Source organism: Podarcis liolepis (genome assembly GCF_965112155.1).
Source record: "Podarcis liolepis genome assembly, chromosome: 2".
NCBI classification, from domain to species: Eukaryota; Metazoa; Chordata; class Lepidosauria; order Squamata; family Lacertidae; genus Podarcis; species Podarcis liolepis.
In genome coordinates this window covers 106966871-106986278 of record NC_139555.1, presented here as the reverse complement: position 1 = coordinate 106986278, position 19408 = coordinate 106966871, and the positions used below count along the sequence as shown (strand labels likewise).

General features: G+C 45.2%; 1 protein-coding gene across 2 annotated transcripts; it reads right to left on the bottom strand.

Annotated features, from left to right (window-relative positions):
- Positions 1-6300: 6300 nt before the first annotated feature.
- LOC310701395 (uncharacterized protein) lies at positions 6301-17863 on the bottom strand. 2 transcript variants are annotated; one of them, XM_083492190.1, is made up of 7 exons: positions 17480-17863; positions 17132-17311; positions 16497-16617; positions 14371-14459; positions 10333-10453; positions 8905-9510; positions 6301-7553 (listed from the first exon to the last, which is right to left on the bottom strand). In XM_083492190.1, exons 2-7 carry the CDS (start codon positions 17144-17146, stop codon positions 6622-6624), a joined length of 1884 nt encoding a protein of 627 aa, XP_083348316.1. In that variant the 5' UTR covers positions 17147-17311; positions 17480-17863; the 3' UTR covers positions 6301-6621. The 2 variants fall into 2 exon arrangements, with proteins under 2 accessions (XP_083348316.1, XP_083348317.1); XM_083492191.1 differs by having other exon boundaries at positions 14371-14438.
- Positions 17864-19408: the final 1545 nt, after the last annotated feature.

Sequence of the window (19408 nt, the reverse complement as noted above, 5' to 3'; positions counted from 1 at the left end):
GGATGTTAAGCTTTAATTTGAATTTGATGTCAGCTGTGCTAGTACAGCTGGAAATTGGAAGGTCGTGCTTCCAGAGATTTTTTAAAAATGCCACCGCGCAAGGAGACACTGGATTTTACAAAGCTGTTTTATACCAAGTCAAGACCATTGATCCATCTATCTTAGTAGTGGCCACACTGACTGGTAGCAAACAGTTTTCTCTCCCATCCATACCAGGAGATGCCCGGGATTCAACCTAGCATCTTCTGCATGCAAAACAGATTCTCTGCCTCTGATCTGTAAGGCTGTCCCCCTTTTCATTGCATCTGTTGATATAACATCGTGGTTAAGGGCATGAACGATGAAGTCCCCTGGTCCAGCCTTTCTTCCGCCATTAACTCGAGCTTTATCGAAGCCATTATTCTCTGTCTCACTCTTCCTTTCCATCTGCAATATGGGGAGGGGGTGATAGCTCTCTTTACCAGGATGCCTGTGAAACACTTTAGCTATTCAATATGTGGTGTTAGGGACGTGGGTGGTGCTGTGGGTTAAACCACAGAGCCTAGGACTTGCTGATCAGAAGGTTGGCAGTTCGAATCCCCGCGACGGGGTGAGCTCCCGTTGCTCGGTCCCTGCTCCTGCCAACCTAGCAGTTCGAAAGCACATCAAAGTGCAAGTAGATAAATAGGTACCGCTCTGGCAGGAAGGCAAACAGCGTTTCCGTGCGCTGCTCTGGTTCGCCAGAAGCGGCTTAGTCATGCTGGCCACATGACCCGGAAGCTGTATGCTGGCTCCCTCGGCCAGATGAGCACTACAACCCCAGAGTCTGCCACGACTGGACCTAATGGTCAGGGGTCCCTTTACCTTTACCTTATGTGCAAATGACCTGCCACAGAACTACAGTTCCTTCTTTCAAGAAGGTTTACCAAGAAGTGTTTCTCCCCAAACTATCCAGGTCGTGCGCCTTCAGTTCCAGCACATTTAGATCTCAAGACCCTCGTGTTTCAGAGCTGTTGGTGGATGTATCTGCAAAACTGGTTACTGCAGCATTCTGAATTCTATTTTTCAAATGCTCAGGGAAACCTCCATGTCCAGATAAACTCTGTTTGAATACCACATGCTGCAGAAGCACAATGGCAGCAGAGAGCAGTTGTCAATCACATCCTGATTGTGGATTTCTGGACACATCTGTAGGCTGGATTAGATGGGCATATCAATATTTGACCTGGGCATCACAAAATCAGTGACAGCTTTCCTATCCTCTGACATCACTTCCAATTGCCACAGTTTTCCGAGGAAGCAATTCACATACAGTGGTACCTCGGGTTAAGAACTTAGTTCGTTCTGGAGGTCCGTTCTTAACCTGAAACCATTCTTAACCTGAGGTACCACTTAGTTAATGGGGCTTCACGCTGCTGCTGCACGATTTCTGTTTTCATCCTGAGGTAAAGTTCTTAACCTGAGGTACTTTTTCTGGGTTGGCGGAGTCTGTAACCTGAAGCGTCTGTAACCCGAGGTACCACTGTATTTAGCTGCAAGTCACAAAGTAATGAATTATCAATGGATGTAATAACAGGTGTGTGACTTGGTCCTGAAAGCCCGTGCCCTCTAGTCTACTGAAAATGGCGCTCTTGGGCAAATGGGAAAGGCATGCGTGTTAATGTTTGGAATATAGGGTGAAAAAGGCACTCCTGGCAAATCAATGCAAGGATCAAGCGCCAACACTGAATTCACATTTTCAAAACAGTGTGGGATGGGGCTTCACAAAACATTGCATCTTAACTAAATAAAAACAAAAGGTATGGCCTTGAAGTGCCACGGGAACACAAGCAAAGAGGAATATTAAATTATTAGGGGAGAGTTTCACATACAGGGCACTGCTATGTTCACGTGTCGTCGTCGTCACCCCCTGCAATACACCTCACAATGCATATGCTCATGCATGGAGCCCTCATCAGTTCTTAAAGAATGACAGATTTGCTTTAGTCCCAAGTTGTCACGGGCTTCAGAAGGTCATAATCCACACCTTGTCCTGATCAAGGGAATTAATAGCACCTCTCTCTTCTGCCTTGGTCAGGCCACACCTGGAGTACTGTGTCCAGTTCTGGGCACCACAGTTCAAGAAGGATATTGACAAGCTGGAACGAGTCCAGAAGAGGCAGCCAAGATGAAAAGGGTCTGGAAACCAAGCCTTATGAGGAACGGTTGAGAAAACCAGAGACTTGAGAGGAGATATGGTAGCCATCTTCAGATATCGCAAGGGCTGTCAAAATGGAAGTTGGAGCAAGCTTGTTTTCTCCAGCTCTGAAGGCTAGGAACCGAACCAATGCCTTCAAGTTACACGAGATTCCAACTAAACATCAGGAAGACCTTTCTGACAGAGCTGTTGGACAGTGAAACGATCTCCCTCGGTGGAACAATATTGCATCAGTAACTTAATACCTAGTGCAGGCATAGGCAAACTCTGCCCTCCAGATGTTTTGGGACTACAACTCCCATCATCCCTAGCTAGCAGGACCAGTGGTCGGGGATGATGGGAATTGTAGTCTCAAAACATCTGGAGGGCAGAGTTTGCCTATGCCTGACCTAGCTAGTGGAGAGAGGTGAGATAGCCAGATAATAATAATAATAACAATAATAATAGTTTATTTCTACCCCGCCCATCTGGCTGGGTTTCTCCAGCCACTCTGGGCGGCTCCCAACAGAATATTAAAAACACAATAAAACATCAAGCATTAAAAACTTCCCTAAATGGAGCTGTCTTCGGATGTCTTCTGAAAGTCAGATAGTTGTTTATTTCCTTGACATCTGATGGGTGTTCCACAGGGTGGGCACCACTACCAAGAAGGCCCTCTCCCTGATTCCCTGTAACCTCACATCTCACAGTGAGGGAACTGCCAGAAGGCCCTCAGCGCTGGACCTCAGTGAACGATGGGGGTGGAGACGCTCCTTCAGGTATACAGGGCTGAGGCCGTTCGCTGGTGTTTGAGGTGAACTCATGGCTCTTGGGGGCTGTCCACAACTGGAACCAGTTCACTGGCTGAAACTGGTTCCCCACCCTTGGATTCAGCCATGAGTTAGATATTGCGTGGGTGGAGTTCTCACATAATTATTGTGTGCATAACCAACGCAGGATGAATCAAAGTGACCAAATTTAAACTAGAAATTGTTTGCCCTGGTTGACCCTAAGCCTTCTCCTTAGAAGAAGAGTTTGGATTTGATATCCCGCCTTTCACTCCCTTTTTAAGGAGTCTCAAAGCGGCTAACATTCTCCTTTCCCTTCCTCCCCCACAACAAACACTCTGTGAGGTGAGTGGGGCTGAGAGACTTCAGAGAAGTGTGACTGGCCCAAGGTCACCCAGCAGCTGCATGTGGAGGAGTGGAGACACGAACCCGGTTCCCCAGATTATGAGAGTACCGCTCTTAACCACTACACCACACTGGCTCTCTTAGACAGATTTTCCAAAGCAGAATTAAAAAAAAAAATGAAATCAAGGCATCAAAGCCACTGCCTATCTTTTCTTCAGATTTCCTGTCTTTCTTTCATTCTTTGACCTTACCTAGCCTTAAAAAAATGTAAATACATTCGGAAGTAAATATCTAAATAATTCCCTTGTGATATACAGTAAGTGGGGTTCCCCTCCATCATTTGTCCCGCCTCTTATGAGCAATCGGATTTAATTGTATTAAATTTTAATTTAAATAATCCATCGATAATATAAATTATAAAACAGATTTCCTCTCAAACAGAATTATTTAAATTTTATTCACTAACAGCATTCATATGCCACCCAGTCACGACGATCTCTGCGTAGCTTACCAAAAGCAATGCATTTCAAAATACAGAAATTATTTTAACTGTAGCTCTGGTCTACTTAAAAGGGGGGAAAGGAGGCTTCCGAATCAGACTAAATTTAACTAATCAGACTAAATTTAACTAACTCACAGAATCGCTATTTTTTAATCCCTGGCTCCTTTTTCGTGGTCATAAACGAAAGAAAAAAAACAGTTTCTGAATCAAAGACGTAGCTTGATTTATTGTTTCAGGAGCAGGAAGCAAACACAAAATGTAAAGGCAAACCGAGTGGAAAATGAAAAAGGTAAATAAGTACCGGTTTCAGGGGAAACACCAGCGTCTTACCTTCAGCCTCCTTCGGTGTTTTACAAATGGCCTGGGGTTAAGATGGTCCCCAGCTGAGTCAATGAGTGAGGGGCAGTCAAATCCTAAGCGTACACTCCAGAACCACAAACCTACCTCTTTCCTGGAGGAGAGAATTGGTGCGTCCCTCCCTCCTGTTGTAGGAAGGCCAGGATTCTGCTCACCTATGGGCCCTCCTTTCTCTTAAAATCTCACCACCCCCATTTTCCCCACCCGCACCTTTGCCGCTGCTCCTCCATCTCCCCTGATGTCCTCCCTCCTTACACACCAGCGGGGAAGATACGGTACTTTGTAGAGAGAATAATAGGTCTGAATGGGGAACTTGTTGTGGGATGTAATCCGCTGAGAGCAGTCAAGCACAACATTCCTTGTTTTCCTAGAGTGGACATGTGGTGGAATGTTTGGTCCAGCCAGTCGAAAACTTCCTGTTTCCTCCTGGCTGGAACATTCTTCCTTTGCATGTGACTAGAGGTGGGCGTGACCTTACCTGTCCAGGTAACAAAAGGACAAGGCATGCTGCCACACTCTCTCTTTTTCACTTCTTTCTTCGTTTGACCAGCTTCTAGCTTGGACTGCCCTGCTAGATTCTTAGCTAGCAGAGGCTGGGATCTTTCCTCCATATGGGGTAGATCCACATGTATATATTTGTAACTAAGTCTGCCTTCAGGGATCCAGCGTTGAACTGACATGAGTAAACAACTTTTATTGACTTTAAATAAGATTGTTGTGTGTTTATTCTTTTAAGAGGGATAAAAGGGAACTTACCAGGAACATACAATTCAATACAGTGGTACCTCGGGGTAAGAACTTAATTCGTACCGGAGGTCCGTTCTTAACCTGAAACTGTTCTTAACCTGAAGACCACTTTACCTAATGGGGCCTCCTGCTACCGCTGCACTGCTGCTGCACGATTTCTGTTCTTATCCTGGAGCAAAGTTCTTAACCCGAGGTACTATTTCTGGGTTAGTGGAGTCTGTAACCTGAAGCGCCAGTAACCTGAAGCGTCTCTAACCCGAGGTACCACTGTACTGAATTGTATGATAGTGAGAGGCTTACACAAGCCTGCAACCAGCTATCTGCTGTGCATGTTAAAATGGGAATGTAAACTCTGCTAAGTAAAGGAACTTGCTAGCGCATGTTAGGAAGGATATTAATAAACAATATGTCCTCTTCTGCCTCCCTGAACATTCCCACACTTGTAGGGGACTCCCCTTCTCCCCCTTCCATTGCTCCATCTGTTTTGGCTTTCTCCTTTCATTCCCCCCCCCAGCCTCCTCCTCTCCATCCAGGCTCCTCCCACCCATATGAGGTTATTAGGCCAAGGACTTCAGGATTATGCTCCCTGCCGCTTGGAAAGAGCGCGGTGGTCCGGACAATCTAGGCCACATTTGCACCATGCATTTAAGCAGGACCATGGCGCTTTAAAATGGCTTCCCCCAAAGGATTCTGGGAGCTGTAGTTTCTTAAGGCTGCTGAATTCTTAGGAGACCCCCTTTCTCCTCACAGAGCTACAGTTCTCAGAGTGGCTTAACCATAAGTCCCTCTTCACAGGGAACTCTGGGAAATGTAGTTCTGTGAGGGGAATAGGGAGTCCCCTACAACTCTCAGCGCCCTTAACAAATGACAGCTCCCAGGATCCTTTGGGGGAAGCCATGACTGTTGATGCTTTAAATGTGACCCTAGTCAGGAAACCACCATCCACTGATGGTACTCGCAGATTGGGAAGGGGTCACCTGACAATTCTACCTGATGTCTAGGAATGGTACATGGTTTGATTGTTTGTTTATTGTACAGTTGTACCTTGGCTCCCAAACGCCTTGCGACTTGAACATTTTGGCTCCCGAATGCCACAAACCCAGAAGTGAGTGTTCCGGTTTGTGGACGTTTTTTGGAAGCCGAACGTCCGACGCGGCTTCCAATTGAGTGCAGGAAGCTCCTGCAGCCAATCCAAAGCTGTCAACGTTTTCCTTTTTTTAAGGGAAATTCCCTTCTTCCGAATAGGATTTCCCTTAAAAAAAGGAAAAAGTTGACAGCTATGAGCCAATCGGAAGCCGCACCTTGGTTTTCGGAATTCAAACAGACTTCCAGAGCAGATTCTGTTTGAGAACCAAGGTACGGCTGTATTTGTATCCTCATCTTTCTCTTCCAAACAACTCAAGATGGTCTATACAACAAGGTTTTATCCATTTCATCCTGCTAACAACCCTGTGAGGCAGGTTAGGCTGACATGACAATTGGTCCCAGGTCACCGGCAAGCGTCATGGCTGAGTATCCATGTCCAAACCAGGCCAAGCCCAACACTCTATCCGGTACATTTGGCTCTCAACTACAGCAAAAGGGTTTGAAGTTTGAGTGAAAATGCCCTTTTTCCAGCCACCTTCCCTTCAAGCTCTAATTGTAGAAAGGATCTCACCATTTGCAGTTATGTGACAGGGCTTATCAAGGTTTCCCTTTCTTTGTTTTAGCCCAACACAGCCGGGACTTCACTGATTCGCTCCAGGACTGTAGCCACTGCCTTCCAGACCTACAGAATCGGGGGCAAATGGGTCACTCTTAATGGTCACAGCTGCAATGGGCAGCTGATAGCTTTCTCCAATGAGATGGGACATCTTATGTTGAATAAACTGCTTGCTACCGCTGAAGTTTTTCCCGCAGTCCGGACATATGAACGACGTCTTCCCCGCGTGAACTCTCTGATGTGCGACAAGGTGCGAACTCACGCGAAAGCTTTTCCCGCATTCGGGGCACTGGTAAGGTTTCTCTCCCGTGTGGATTCTCTGGTGGATCATAAAGTGGGGTCGCTGGCTGAAGCGTTTCCCGCACTCCAAGCACATATACGGCTTCTCTCCCGTGTGAATCCGTTGGTGAATCGCTAGGTTCATTTTGACGCTGAATTTCTTCCCGCAGTCAAGGCACTCGTAAGGTTTTTCTCCCGTGTGAATCACTCGATGTTTCGCCAGGTGAGAGTTCCGGCTAAAGGTTTTCCCACAGTCGGAACATCCATAGGGCCTGTCGCCTCTGTGGCTTCTCTGGTGCCTCTTGAGGGCTGAGTTCTGTATGAACCTGTTCCCGCAGTCTGGGCAGACATAAGGTTTCTCTCCTGTGTGTATTCTCAGGTGGTTAACCAGATGGGAACTGTACTTGAAGTTCTTTCCACAGTCGTGACATACGAGTGGCCTCTTAACCCTAGCGGGCCTTGTCTTTATCGTGACATCTTTCTGAGATAGGAAACTACCTGTTCCAGAAACGACTTGATCCTGGGCCTGCTCTGAGGGGTTTCTCTGCAAACTTCCCTGGTTCCGAATCTCTTTTTCCACTTGAGGGTTGTAAGGGGAAACTCGTTGTATTCCAGGTGGTTCTAATGGCTCACAAACTTGCTGCTGAGGCGTCTTCTTCTTGCTCCTGCAGGGTATCCCTATAAGGATACGAAGAAGAAAAGGTTAAGGGAGAGCATGTAAAATGTAGGGTAGAAACTGCAAATCCCTAAAGCAGGGGCAATCTGTGCGCCAAGGAGAGCTGAGAATTGTTAGGAGACCCTTATTCCCTGAGAGGGTTACAATTGCCAGAGTTCCCTGGGAAGAAGAATTGATTGTTAAATTACTATGGGAATTGTGGCTCCTTGAGGGGCACAGGGGGTCTCAGGACCCTTAAGAAACTACAGCTCCCACAACTATTTGGGGGAAGCCGTAATTGTTTAGAGTGGTATTTTAGTGCTTAAATATATGGTGTGTACGTGACCATTATGCATGTGAAGTCCTCTGTGTGGGAACTGCAGTCAGAAAGTGCTAGTTGGTGCATGAAAGGGTTAAGACAGCGGAGCTGGATTCCTAGACACAGCTAGGTCATGCCTCCTCTTCTCTGACAGGGGAGGAAGTGAAGCCTTCTCTTCCTGTTCTGTCTCTCTCCTCTCCACGTAACTGACAAAGGAAGACGTGTCTAAGCTTTGCTCCAAGCTTGGAGCATGAGTTTGAAGCTATCTTTTTGTATTTTCTACCTATTAGTGTTCTGCATGTGTTCTCCTTGGTGCCGCTTGGATAAAGGCATGAATCTGACCTTTGAAACATTTTGTAAGGAAAACATTTTAAACTTACTTAACACTGCGAAGAAGAAGAAGAAGAAGAGTTTGGATTTGATGTCCCGCCTTTCACTCCCCTTCAGGAGTCTCAAAGCGGCTAACATTCTCCTTTCCCTTCCTCCCCCACAACAAACACTCTGTGAGGTGAGTGGGGCTGAGAGACTTCAGAGAAGTGTGACTGGCCCAAGGTCACCCAGCAGCTGCATGTGGAGGAGCGGGGAAGCGAACCCGGTTTCCCAGATTACGTGACTACCGCTCTTAACCACTACACCACACTGGCTCTCACACTGGCATCATTCTGCGAGAGAGCAGAAAGAGGACAAAACTCCTCTGTTCATTGCCACGGGAGTTTCCCAGCAGACAAAATGGGATAAAAAGGTTTAACAGCCTACATTTAGCCACACTGTACCGCTGCTTGACTTTATAAGTTTAAAAATGGCAACTGAGGGTTTTCCCCTGCTGAAGAGTGAGTTTAGCCCCACATTTTGAATCCAGGCACCCAGCTGGATTCTTTTGTTATTTACCCCATGCATGTGGGTTACAGGATCATAATATTTTCTTTCCATGCTCTGGACATTCTCTAGTGAGATATAACACGTCAGTGAATCAATTTTGTTATAACCCAAAGGAGAATGATTAACAGGCCTCAGAGGACAACATGTGAATGGGACAGTTAACCGCACTTCCCTACCATTATGAATTTTCTGATGTGTAATAAGGTTGGAGCTTTGGTTGAAGCCTTTCCCACAGTCAGGGCACTTGTGGCATTTTTCTCCAGTGTGGATTTTCCGATGCCGTATGAGGGCCGACTGGTAAATGAAGCTTTTCCCACAGTCAAGGCAGGCGTAAGCCCTCTCCCCGGTGTGGATTCTCTGATGTTGAGTGAGGGCTGAGCTCTGACTGAATCTTTTCTCACAGCTGAGGCAGGCGTAGGGTTTCTCCCCAGTGTGGATCCTCTGGTGCTGAGTCAGGGCTGAGCTCTGATTGAAGCTTTTCCCACAATCGTGGCACTGGTACGGCTTCTCTCCTGTGTGGATTCTCAGGTGTGCAGTGAGTGCTGATTTGTGACAGAAGCTTTTCCCGCACTTGGGACAGGAATCCTTCCTTTCTCCCATGTCAACCGGATGACATTTTGCAGCGCTGATGCTCCCTTTCAACGGGGCTGATTCGCCCGACTTCTCCACTGGTTGTTTCTCCTCCTTGTGACAGGGATTGGGAGATTCCCTCTCCCGGGAATATTTCAGCAATCTCCCACAAGGCTCCGTGGATTTAAGGTTTCCTTGTTGATAGCATCCACCTGCAAAGAAAGAGTCTGGACATTAGGCAATATGGTGGAACTAACAGCAGAAAAGGAACAGCAAAGTCAGGTTTTCTCTGCCCTCTCCACTCTCCCTGCACCTGCCTCAAATCTGCATTGGATGTTTGGAGGACCCTTAGGAATAGATTTAGGGGTGCAGGCAGAGGAGGTGGGGGAATTTCCATTGCACAGCCAAGAGGATTTGTGCCAGCAGAAGCCCTTTGTTGGCTACCACCCTCCATATCGCCCTCCATAATAATAATAATAATAATAATAATAATAATAATAATAATAATAATAATTATTAATAATAATACCGCGCCCATCTGGCTGGGTTTCCCCAGCCACTCTGGGCGGCTCCCAACAGAACACTAAAAACAGAATAAAACTTCAAACATTAAAAACTTCCCTAAACAGGGCTGCCTTCAGATGTCTTCTAAAATTCAAATAGTTGTTTATTTCCTTGACATCTGGTGGCAGGGCGTTCCACAGGGCGTGTGCCACCACTGAGAAGGCCCTCTGTCTGGTTCCCTGTCGCCTCACTTCTCAAAGTGAGGGAACCGCCAGAAGGCCCTCGGAGTAGGACCTCAGTGTCCGGGTTGAACGATGGGGGGTGGAGACGCTCCTTCAGGTATACTGGGCCCCATTCTGGATTAATTTTAGTTTCTGGGTCACCTACAAAGGTGACAAACACCCGAGGCAGCCTTCACGATCCCCACCATTGTCAATAAAGCTAAAAAGTAGCAGAGGAAAACAAATCCAGTTTAAGATGCTAGGGCTCAAGTGTTTAATAAGGGAAGGGATAACAGGCAGGATACTTACTCAGTGAAGCCCAGCGCTCGTAATTCTCCCGCATGACGTCCCAGTAAAGCGCTCTCTTGCTCGCATCCAGCAAGGCCCACTCCTGCTCAGTGAAATACACGGCCACCTCCTCAAAAGCCACCTGCATTTTAAAGGGTTGGTGTTGGTCATCAATAGGAGTATAACATCTAGATCAAGGGAAGTAATAGTGCCACTGTATTCTGCTCTGGTCAGACCTCACCTGGAGTACTGTGTCCAGTTCTGGGCACCACAGTGCAAGAAGGACACGGACAAACTGGAATGTGTCCAGAGGAGGGCAACCAAAATGGTCAAAGGCCTGGAAACGATGCCTTATGAGGAACGGCTAAGGGAGCTGGGCATGTTTAGCCTGGAGAAGAGGAGGTTAAGGGGTGATATGATAGCCATGTTCAAATATATAAAAGGATGTCACATAGAGGAGGGAGAAAGGTTGTTTTCTGCTGCTCCAGAGAAGCGGACACGGAGCAATGGATCCAAACTACAAGAAAGAAGATTCCACCTAAACATTAGGAATAACTTCCTGACAGTAAGAGCTGTTTGACAGTGGAATTTGCTGCCAAGGAGTGTGGTGGAGTCTCCTACTTTGGAGGTCTTTAAGCAGAGGCTTGACAACCATATGTCAGGAGTGCTCTGATGGTGTTTCCTGCTTGGCAGGGGGTTGGACTCGATGGCCCTTGTGGTCTCTTCCAACTCTATGATTCTATGATTCTATGATTCTATGTGTTTGTGTATGTGTGTGTGTGTGTGTGTGTGTGTGTGTATACACATATATATATAAAGAATTCCTCCTCTGCCACCACCCAGAATTAAGGTTCTTTTTCTTTGTTTCCACCCTCTTCCCCTGCATCAAGAATCTCAGCACAGGGCTACTTCCAACAGCCTTGTAAGAAACTCCTTCAGTGCTTGGCATTGAAAGTCACCTCTGCTGCCTAGGAAGCCCATCAAACAACTTGTTTCTGCAGATCTGAAACTGGCCTACGCTTGTAGTGCAGACATCCCTGTATAGACCTACACTGCCTTAACTGACCTGGCATGTGGAAAACTCCCTTCCTGTGTTCCTTTCACAAGCAGGCAAAGACTTTTTTTTTGTTCCAGTAGGCCTTTGGTCACTAACTGGCATTTGAGGCAGGATGAGTGCTATTCTTAAAAAAAAGAAGAAGAAGTTGAAAATGTTTCCAGTGCTGTTTTCAATATTATTGGGGTTTTTTTTAATACAGTGGTACCTCAGTTTCTGAATGTAATCTGTTCCAGAAGACCGTTCGAGTTCCGAAACATTCGAAAACCGAGGTGCAAAGGGTGGTCTGCAAATTTAATAGAGAAAATTGAGAAACATATGCACTCAGTGGAAGCCGTTTGACTTCCGAGGCGTGTTCAGAAATGGAAGCATTTATTTCTGGGTTTATGGTGTTTGAGTTCCGAAACGTTTGTCAACGGAGACGTTCGAAAACCAAGGTACCGCTGTATTTATATCCTTGTGTGCTTTCAGTTGCATCTGCTTTAACTGCTGCTTGCACCCTGTGATTTATCATCTTGTGAAAGTGTTGCAGCCACAGGATAATCATCTCCCCCGTGGGGAAGGTCCTGGGTTCAATTCCTGGTGTCTTCAGGTACAGCTCTGGAACGTTCCTCCCTTAAGCCCTCTGCCAATCAGCATAGATGATATTGAGCTAGATGATCCAATGCCTGACTTGGTATAAGACAGTCTTCTAGCCTCCTCCATCTCCTTACAACTACAAATCCCAGAGTGCTTTAGGGAAGCAATGACATAAAACAGTAGAAATCCGGGTCAGGACTGCAGCATATACAATACCCTAAGTTCTCAACCAGGCTGCCCCTGGTCCGTCTTCTTTCACGTAGGTGAAAAGGAAATAATGAGGCACCTATTTTCTTTCAACACGTGTGTGTGTATGTGTGTGTGTGTGTGTGTATATATATATATATATATATATATGCTTTCGTAGATTTTCACGGGTACAGGAATGCAGGTTTTGGTGTCCTCGGGTGTCTTCCCGTGTAAATGTGTTAATCGCCAATGGATACCAGCAAAACAGGGTTACGAAGCTAATCCAAAAAGAAACACCCCCCAAAAACCAAGACACAGAAGAAAACAATGGCATGGCCCTCCTTCCTTATATCAAGGGCACTACAGATAAAATTAGCAAAATCCTCCATAAACACAATATCAAAACAGCCTTTTGCACCAACCAAAAAATAGCCAATATCCTCAGAAACCCCAAGGATAAAATCCAGTTGGAAAACCAAGGGGTCTATGAAATACCCTGCAAAGTCTGCCCAGCCACGTACATTGGACAAACAAACAGACAAATAAATGCACGTATCGCAGAACACAAGAATGCCGTCAAAAAAGAAGAAAAAACTTCCTCTCTTTTCCAACACATGAAAGAAACAGGACACGAAATTAATTTTGCAGATTCCAAATTGCTCTTTAACATGGAACATCACCACAAGAGAATAATCATGGAAGCCATCGAGATAGAGAAACACCCTCACAACATGAACAAGCGTGACGACACATCCCGCCTGCCAGACATCTGGAAATTAGCCCTCCCCACAAAAACCGACACCAGATCCAGAGGCACACAGAACGCCATCACCAATCAACCACACCAGACCCAAACCCAGACCCTCTCCACAGATAAATTACAGACACCATCCAGTAGCCAAACCATGGTGGCACCTCCGGATGCTGCACCCCCCTGCAATCCCTACACAGATCTGGCTGGCACAAGACACAAAACCACAGCTCGCCCCTATACACGAAGCCAAGCCAGAGCACAACTAAGTGCAGTACAGCCATCTTCTCAGAAAAAACTCTTCACAAAGCTCAAGATGTCAAGACACGAAGGCTTTAGCAACTAATCCACACCTAATGACCCACCTAAGTGGTACTCAGAATATCACCCAAGAAATCACTCAAGATATCCCTCAAGTAATTAAGGAACAAAAGAAGAAAAGGCACATTAGCCTGGAAACTTCCTCTCTGCCCAGAACATTGGAGGCTATACACCACACCCCCTCAACAGTATTTATAGGAACTCAAACACTGAGATCCTGCTCTGTTCCAGTAACAAGAAGCCGAAAGCACCAGCCTGAAGATGACGAGTAAGACCTCGTCGAAACGTCGCCTAGACACCCCAACTTTTACACGGGAAGACACCCGAGGACACCAAAACCTGCATATATATATATATATATATATATATATATATATATATATATATTCATATTCTGTCTTACAATTTAGAATATTCATTTAGATAACCTTAAAATATCAATGTCTTCCCTTCTTCTCTTTCCATAGTTCATTTTGCATAGCATAAATCCCTGCATATTTTATATAAACTAAACCATTCAGAATTCCATTGTTTCTTCCATCAAAACTTATTTACACTGTTGAATTTATCTTAATGCTGCCAACGTTTTCAAGTATACACAATTATCCCCCATATATTCAATAAACATTTTCCAGTCTTCTTTAAACGAAGGTTCTTCTCGTTCTCTTATTCTATAAGTTAAGGTCCGCAAGCTGCACATATTCCAACAGTTTAAGTTGCCATTCTTCTGTATATGGGGCCTCACTTGTTTTCCATTTTGGGGCAAACGAAACACAGGCCACCGTAGTGGCGTACATAAATAACATTTTTTGACACCTGGGAATTTCCATCTGAATTATCCCCAACAAAAAAAGACTCTGTTGTTGTTGTTTTTTTGAAAGGTGCTTTTAAACAATTTTTACCAAGTCATTATAAATTATTTCCCAAAACTATTTTACCCTTTTACAGGTCCACCACCATGTGAAAGAACATAAACTCGACACATAGCTGTCAACCTTTCCCCTTTTTAAAGGGAAATTCCCTTATTCCAAATAGGATTTCCCTTTAAAAAAGGGAAAAGTTGACAGCTATGCCTCGACCTCATTACATCTCCAGATGTAGATGTTACACTTGCATATTTCCTGTCCACTTCATGGAACAGTCCCACCTGCAGATTCCGGCCTACTTGGGAATTTTCCATGGTGACAGGAGAATGGGAGGGTGCCAGAGGAAGCCAAGATGAAATCCTGCCATCTGTTGGGGTGAGGAGGACACCTGGAGATTAGAGAAGAGTCGTCTGTCTACACATCATGCCTCATGACTTTGCTCCCCACTATCTTTCTTTTAAGGAAACACCTCCATGAGACCAAAACCCTGTAGTAGCATCCTGCCTCTACCTATCAGACCTAGACCCTAACCCATTCCAAAGCAGTTTGAAGGGGCTTGGCACATACAACCTATGGCAGGCATAGGCAAACTCCGGCCCTCCAGATGTTTTGGGACTACAACTCCCATCATCCCTAGCTAACAGGACCAGTGGTCAGGGATGTTGGGAACTGTAGTCTCAAAATATCTTGAGGGCCGGAGTTTGCCTATGCCTGACCTATGGGGTGTCCTGATTTATAGGCGCAAAGGAGGGTTTGTGAGGGTGGTTTGGTGCAGGGATACCAAAGAAGGGTGCCAAAAACATCAGGGTGATCCATTCCAGTGCTTTATTAGAAGGAAGTGTAGACTCACAACACAGGACTCAGCTACCTTCGTAAAGAAAAAGCGCTTTATGTGCGTTATAACACTGTGACACACCAGATGGCGCTGTGGAGTCCTGTCTTGCGCCAAGGTGATTTCCCTTTGCAGAGTTTACAACGCGTTTAACCGAATCACTTTTTTGATGTGTCTAGATCCAGTCACAGCATGGAAAGCACTGCTGCCTTTACAGACCCAGGACAGACACCATGACTTGTCTGCCCCTGGGAAATCATTTATGCATTACTTATATCAGGACAGCATAAGCCAATCGGGCCAGAACCTCGCATTGATTCACCTGCCGAGGAAGGCATAGGTGGCAAGACTCCAAGTCTTGCAGATAGCTCCCCTCCCTAGAGTAATAACCATGCGTCTCAGGCCCACAGATAAGCATGGCATCAAAGCAAGCCAATTGGCATATATCAAGGAAAGTGGATAAACATATGTGAGCACATTCTTACAGCAACTACCGGTTAGTCTCGGGATTGTCTTGACTACCAAGATGGTGTCCGCAGACCTTCTGGAACATTTGCTTCTACACACATGGATAAAAGCTATTCCCAAATTGTCCATCACAAACCAACACGGCACCTAAAACAACATGGGGGCTACACAGAGGGGAGAGCAAGTGTCGTTCTCAAAAGCTGTGGTTGCCAGACAGATTTTGCATCCACACTGTGGGTGTCTCTCAATGCAAACCCCGTAGTTTCTCTGATGCATAAGAAGGATTGCAGATTACCTCCTTTGGGGAACTGTTTAGCACTGTTTTGCTGCTGCAAAGAGGGCAAAAGCTCAGCTTCTTCACTCACACAAACCATGACGGATTCTGCAGGTGCCCATGAGCAAGAAAGGTTGGTGGTTCGAATCCACACAACAGGGTGAGCTCCTGTTGCTTTGTTTCAGCTCCTGACAACCTAGCTGTTCAAAAGCGCGCCAGTGCAAGTAGATAAATAGGTACCACTGTGGTGGGAAGGTAAATAGCGTTTCTGTGAGCTCTGGTTTCCATCACGGTGTCTCATTGCGCCAGAAGTGGTTTAGTCCTGCTGGCCACATGACCCAGAAAGCTGTTTGTGGACAAACGCTGGCTACCTCGGCTTGAAAGTGAGATGAGCGCCGCAACCCCATAGCCGCCTTTGACTGGACTTAACTGTCCAGGCGTCCTTTACCTTTACCTAGCCCTTCTGATTTAAAGTGCATAATAAAAAAGGAAAACTCTGTCTCCACAGATCATCATCATAAAGATGATCCTTTATGCCTATTGTTTATAACCTGTCCTGAGCCTTAATAATAATAATTGTATTATCTATACCCCGCCCATCTGGCTGGGTTTACCCAGCCACTCTGGACGGCTTACAGCATATACAGAACATAGTAAAACATTCCTTAGAATAGGAATGAGTGTAAGATTGTATTAACAAAATTAATGTATGGCTCTGGTGTGTTTTAGAACATCCAGAAAGATAAAGAACAGGGTTTCTTTTAACTTGTTTGCTGGGTCCTTGAAAAAACAACAATAATCCTGCATGCATCTGACAAACCCAAGCTTTTAACACTAGGCAGAGCACTTACCGAGTGAAGTCAGGTGCTCGTAGTTCGCCTGCATGACATCCCAATATAAGGCTCTCTCGTTCGCATCCAGCAAGGCCCATTCCTGCTCAGTGAAATACACAGCCACCTCCTCAAAAGTCACCTGCATAGTGTAGAGTCAATAGATATCATTTTAAACCATCACAATCCCATTTTCTTTTTCTTTTTTTAAAAAAATAATATTTATTGAAACACAAAAAAATTTAAAATTACACAGAAAAAAGACAACATTACAAAAAAGAGAAAAAAGACAAAAACACAAAAAGAAAAAGAGAAAATAAAACCATCACTTTCAAATTCTCCAATTTCTGTTACCTTCTTTCCATGACCTCCTCCTCCTCCCATCTCTTGTATCTTAATTAATAATTGTCACAGCAAATCCTTTCCATAATTTATAATATTTTATCGTTACGTTACCTTACTCTATTATCATCTTGTCTTATAAAAGCGACCTTAGAGCTTAAAACTTAAATCTTTTTTGCCAACTTCTCATAACCATTACCTTTTTGCCAGATTCTTTAGACATTTTAACAAGAGCCCACACTCCCGTTTTCTTTCCACCCTTGTGTTTTTCTTCCCTGACCCAGAGTCCAGCCATCCTACAGAAAACTGCCTACCTGGGGAAGCGCCATGGTGCTGGATGAATGGGGCGGTGCCAAAAGGAAGCCAAAATGAAATTCTGCCGTCTCTCAGGGTCAGAAGGGTTCCTGGATATTTACCACCAGAGGCAGCTGCTTCAGTCTGCCTAAGGGTGGGTGGGGCTGGCCTTGGTGGGGCTTGTACTCTATCCTGAGTTCCTAGAGGCAGGATAAAAAGATGTTAAATTGAGGAAATGGATAAACAAAAGGCAGAAATCCTTCAAGAAATGCAACTAGAGAATAAAAACAAGGGACACACACATTATTACACTATTCCCCCCCCAAATACAGTTTGGTCTGTACTGATGTGAAGAAGATGCTACTAACCAGAGGTGGGAAATATGCAGTCCTGTTACTTTTCACAGCTCCTTTTTGCACCAGAAGCTCAGCCCTTCTGTTTTGCCTATGCCTCTTTTCATTCAAAATCACAGCTACAGAACCCAGGGGAGTTTTCGGTCTGAAGCAACAGGGCACCCCTCCTCCTTCCTGGCTGCAAAGAAGGCTGGCGCTAAGATGGTTCTTACAAATCCCCTTTTGGAAGGTGCAGCCGCTGCCTCAGCTAAACCCAGTTCCACCTCTGCCTGCAGAGCAGGGTTGTGTGAGAAGAGAGGGTTGCCTCTCTTTCCTTCTTTGCAAACACCAGAGCCCTCTGCTGTCAATGTACAATCATGGCACTGGTTGTGAGGGAATTTGCTTTTGACAGCCCTCCTTATTTTTGCACTGGCTTCTGAAATGGGTGGAGGGTGTAAGATAGCTTCATCACATATGTGAATGTCCCACTGATTGTCTTCATTCAGTCATTACTGCACCAGAACAGCTGCAAATGAAACAGATTTGGCAGTATTTACTATCCGACTAGGCAGCTCTGACTGGGGGGAAAAGGGGTGGAAAAACAAGAGATCAATGCAACTACAATACCAGGAAAGATGCTACAGCAAATTATAAATCAGTCGGCCAGTCTGTAAACATCTTGAAAACAATGCTGTGATTAGTAGAAGAAAGCATTGGTTTGTCAAGAATTCTGCCTCCCTCGCTCTCTTTTTAAAATTAGGTTACTAACCGGTTGGGAAAATGCTGAAAACATAAGAAACCCGCACTTTCAGGTGAGAAAGAAAAGTTGTCCTGTAGTTTGATTTCCAGAGTATATACAGATTAATAATGAAATGAAAAAACTTACAATGCCCAATTAAAATGATCCAGGTTTGCATTTGTTCGTGTGACTGATTTCATTTAATCATGCGTTAAATGCTGACAGTCCTGATTAAGGGAAGAACTTTCAAAAACACCTTTTTTCTGGAAAGATCTTAAAATAGTCAAGTGCGATTTATGGTCTTTTCCAGACACCTTCCACAGTATTCACACCAGTATTCACACTTCTGATTTGGGAAGCAGTGGACACATATTATCAACAGTCCATACCTACCCTGTCATTTCTTGTGAAATACTGCATTTTGAAGGGATGTCCTATTCCATTATTATTATTATGCTATTTATTCCCCGCCCATCTGACGGGGTTGCCCCAGCCACCCTGGGCAGCTTCCAACATATATAAAAACATAATAAAACATTAAACATTAAAAAAACTTCCCTATACTGTACAGGGCTGCCTTTAGATGGCTCAAGGTCACATAACTCCATACCCTCCAACATTTATCTGATGAAAAGAGGGACATTATATTATTAATATTATTATTTCACAGGTGTCATGGATTCTTCATCTGTCATGGATGCTTTAGCTGAGATTCGTGCAATTCAGGGGGTTGGACTAGATGACCCTTGGGTCCCTTCCAACTCTAAGATTCTATGATAATGATGATTTTACTATTTATACTCATAAAGGTAAAGGTAAAGGGACCCCTGACCATTAGGTCCAGTCGTGGCCGACTCTGGGGTTGCGGCGTTCATCTCGCTTTATTGGCTGAGGGAGCCGGCATACAGCTTCCGGGTCATGTGGCCAGCATAGCTAAGCCGCTTCTGGCAAACCAGAGCAGCGCACGGAAACGCCATTTACATTCCCGCCAGAGCAGTACCTGTTTGCACTTTGATGTGCTTTTGAACTGCTAGGTTGACAGGAGCAGGGACCGAGAAAGCTCACCCCGTCGCGGGGATTCAAACCGCCAACCTTCTGATTGGCAAGCCCTAGGCTCTGTGTTTTATGTTAAGTTGTGGGTGAACATATCAGACGACACAGCGATTCGTCAAACAGCTCTTGTTTATTCACAGGCCAGAACAGAACTGATCTGAAGGGTTCAGCCA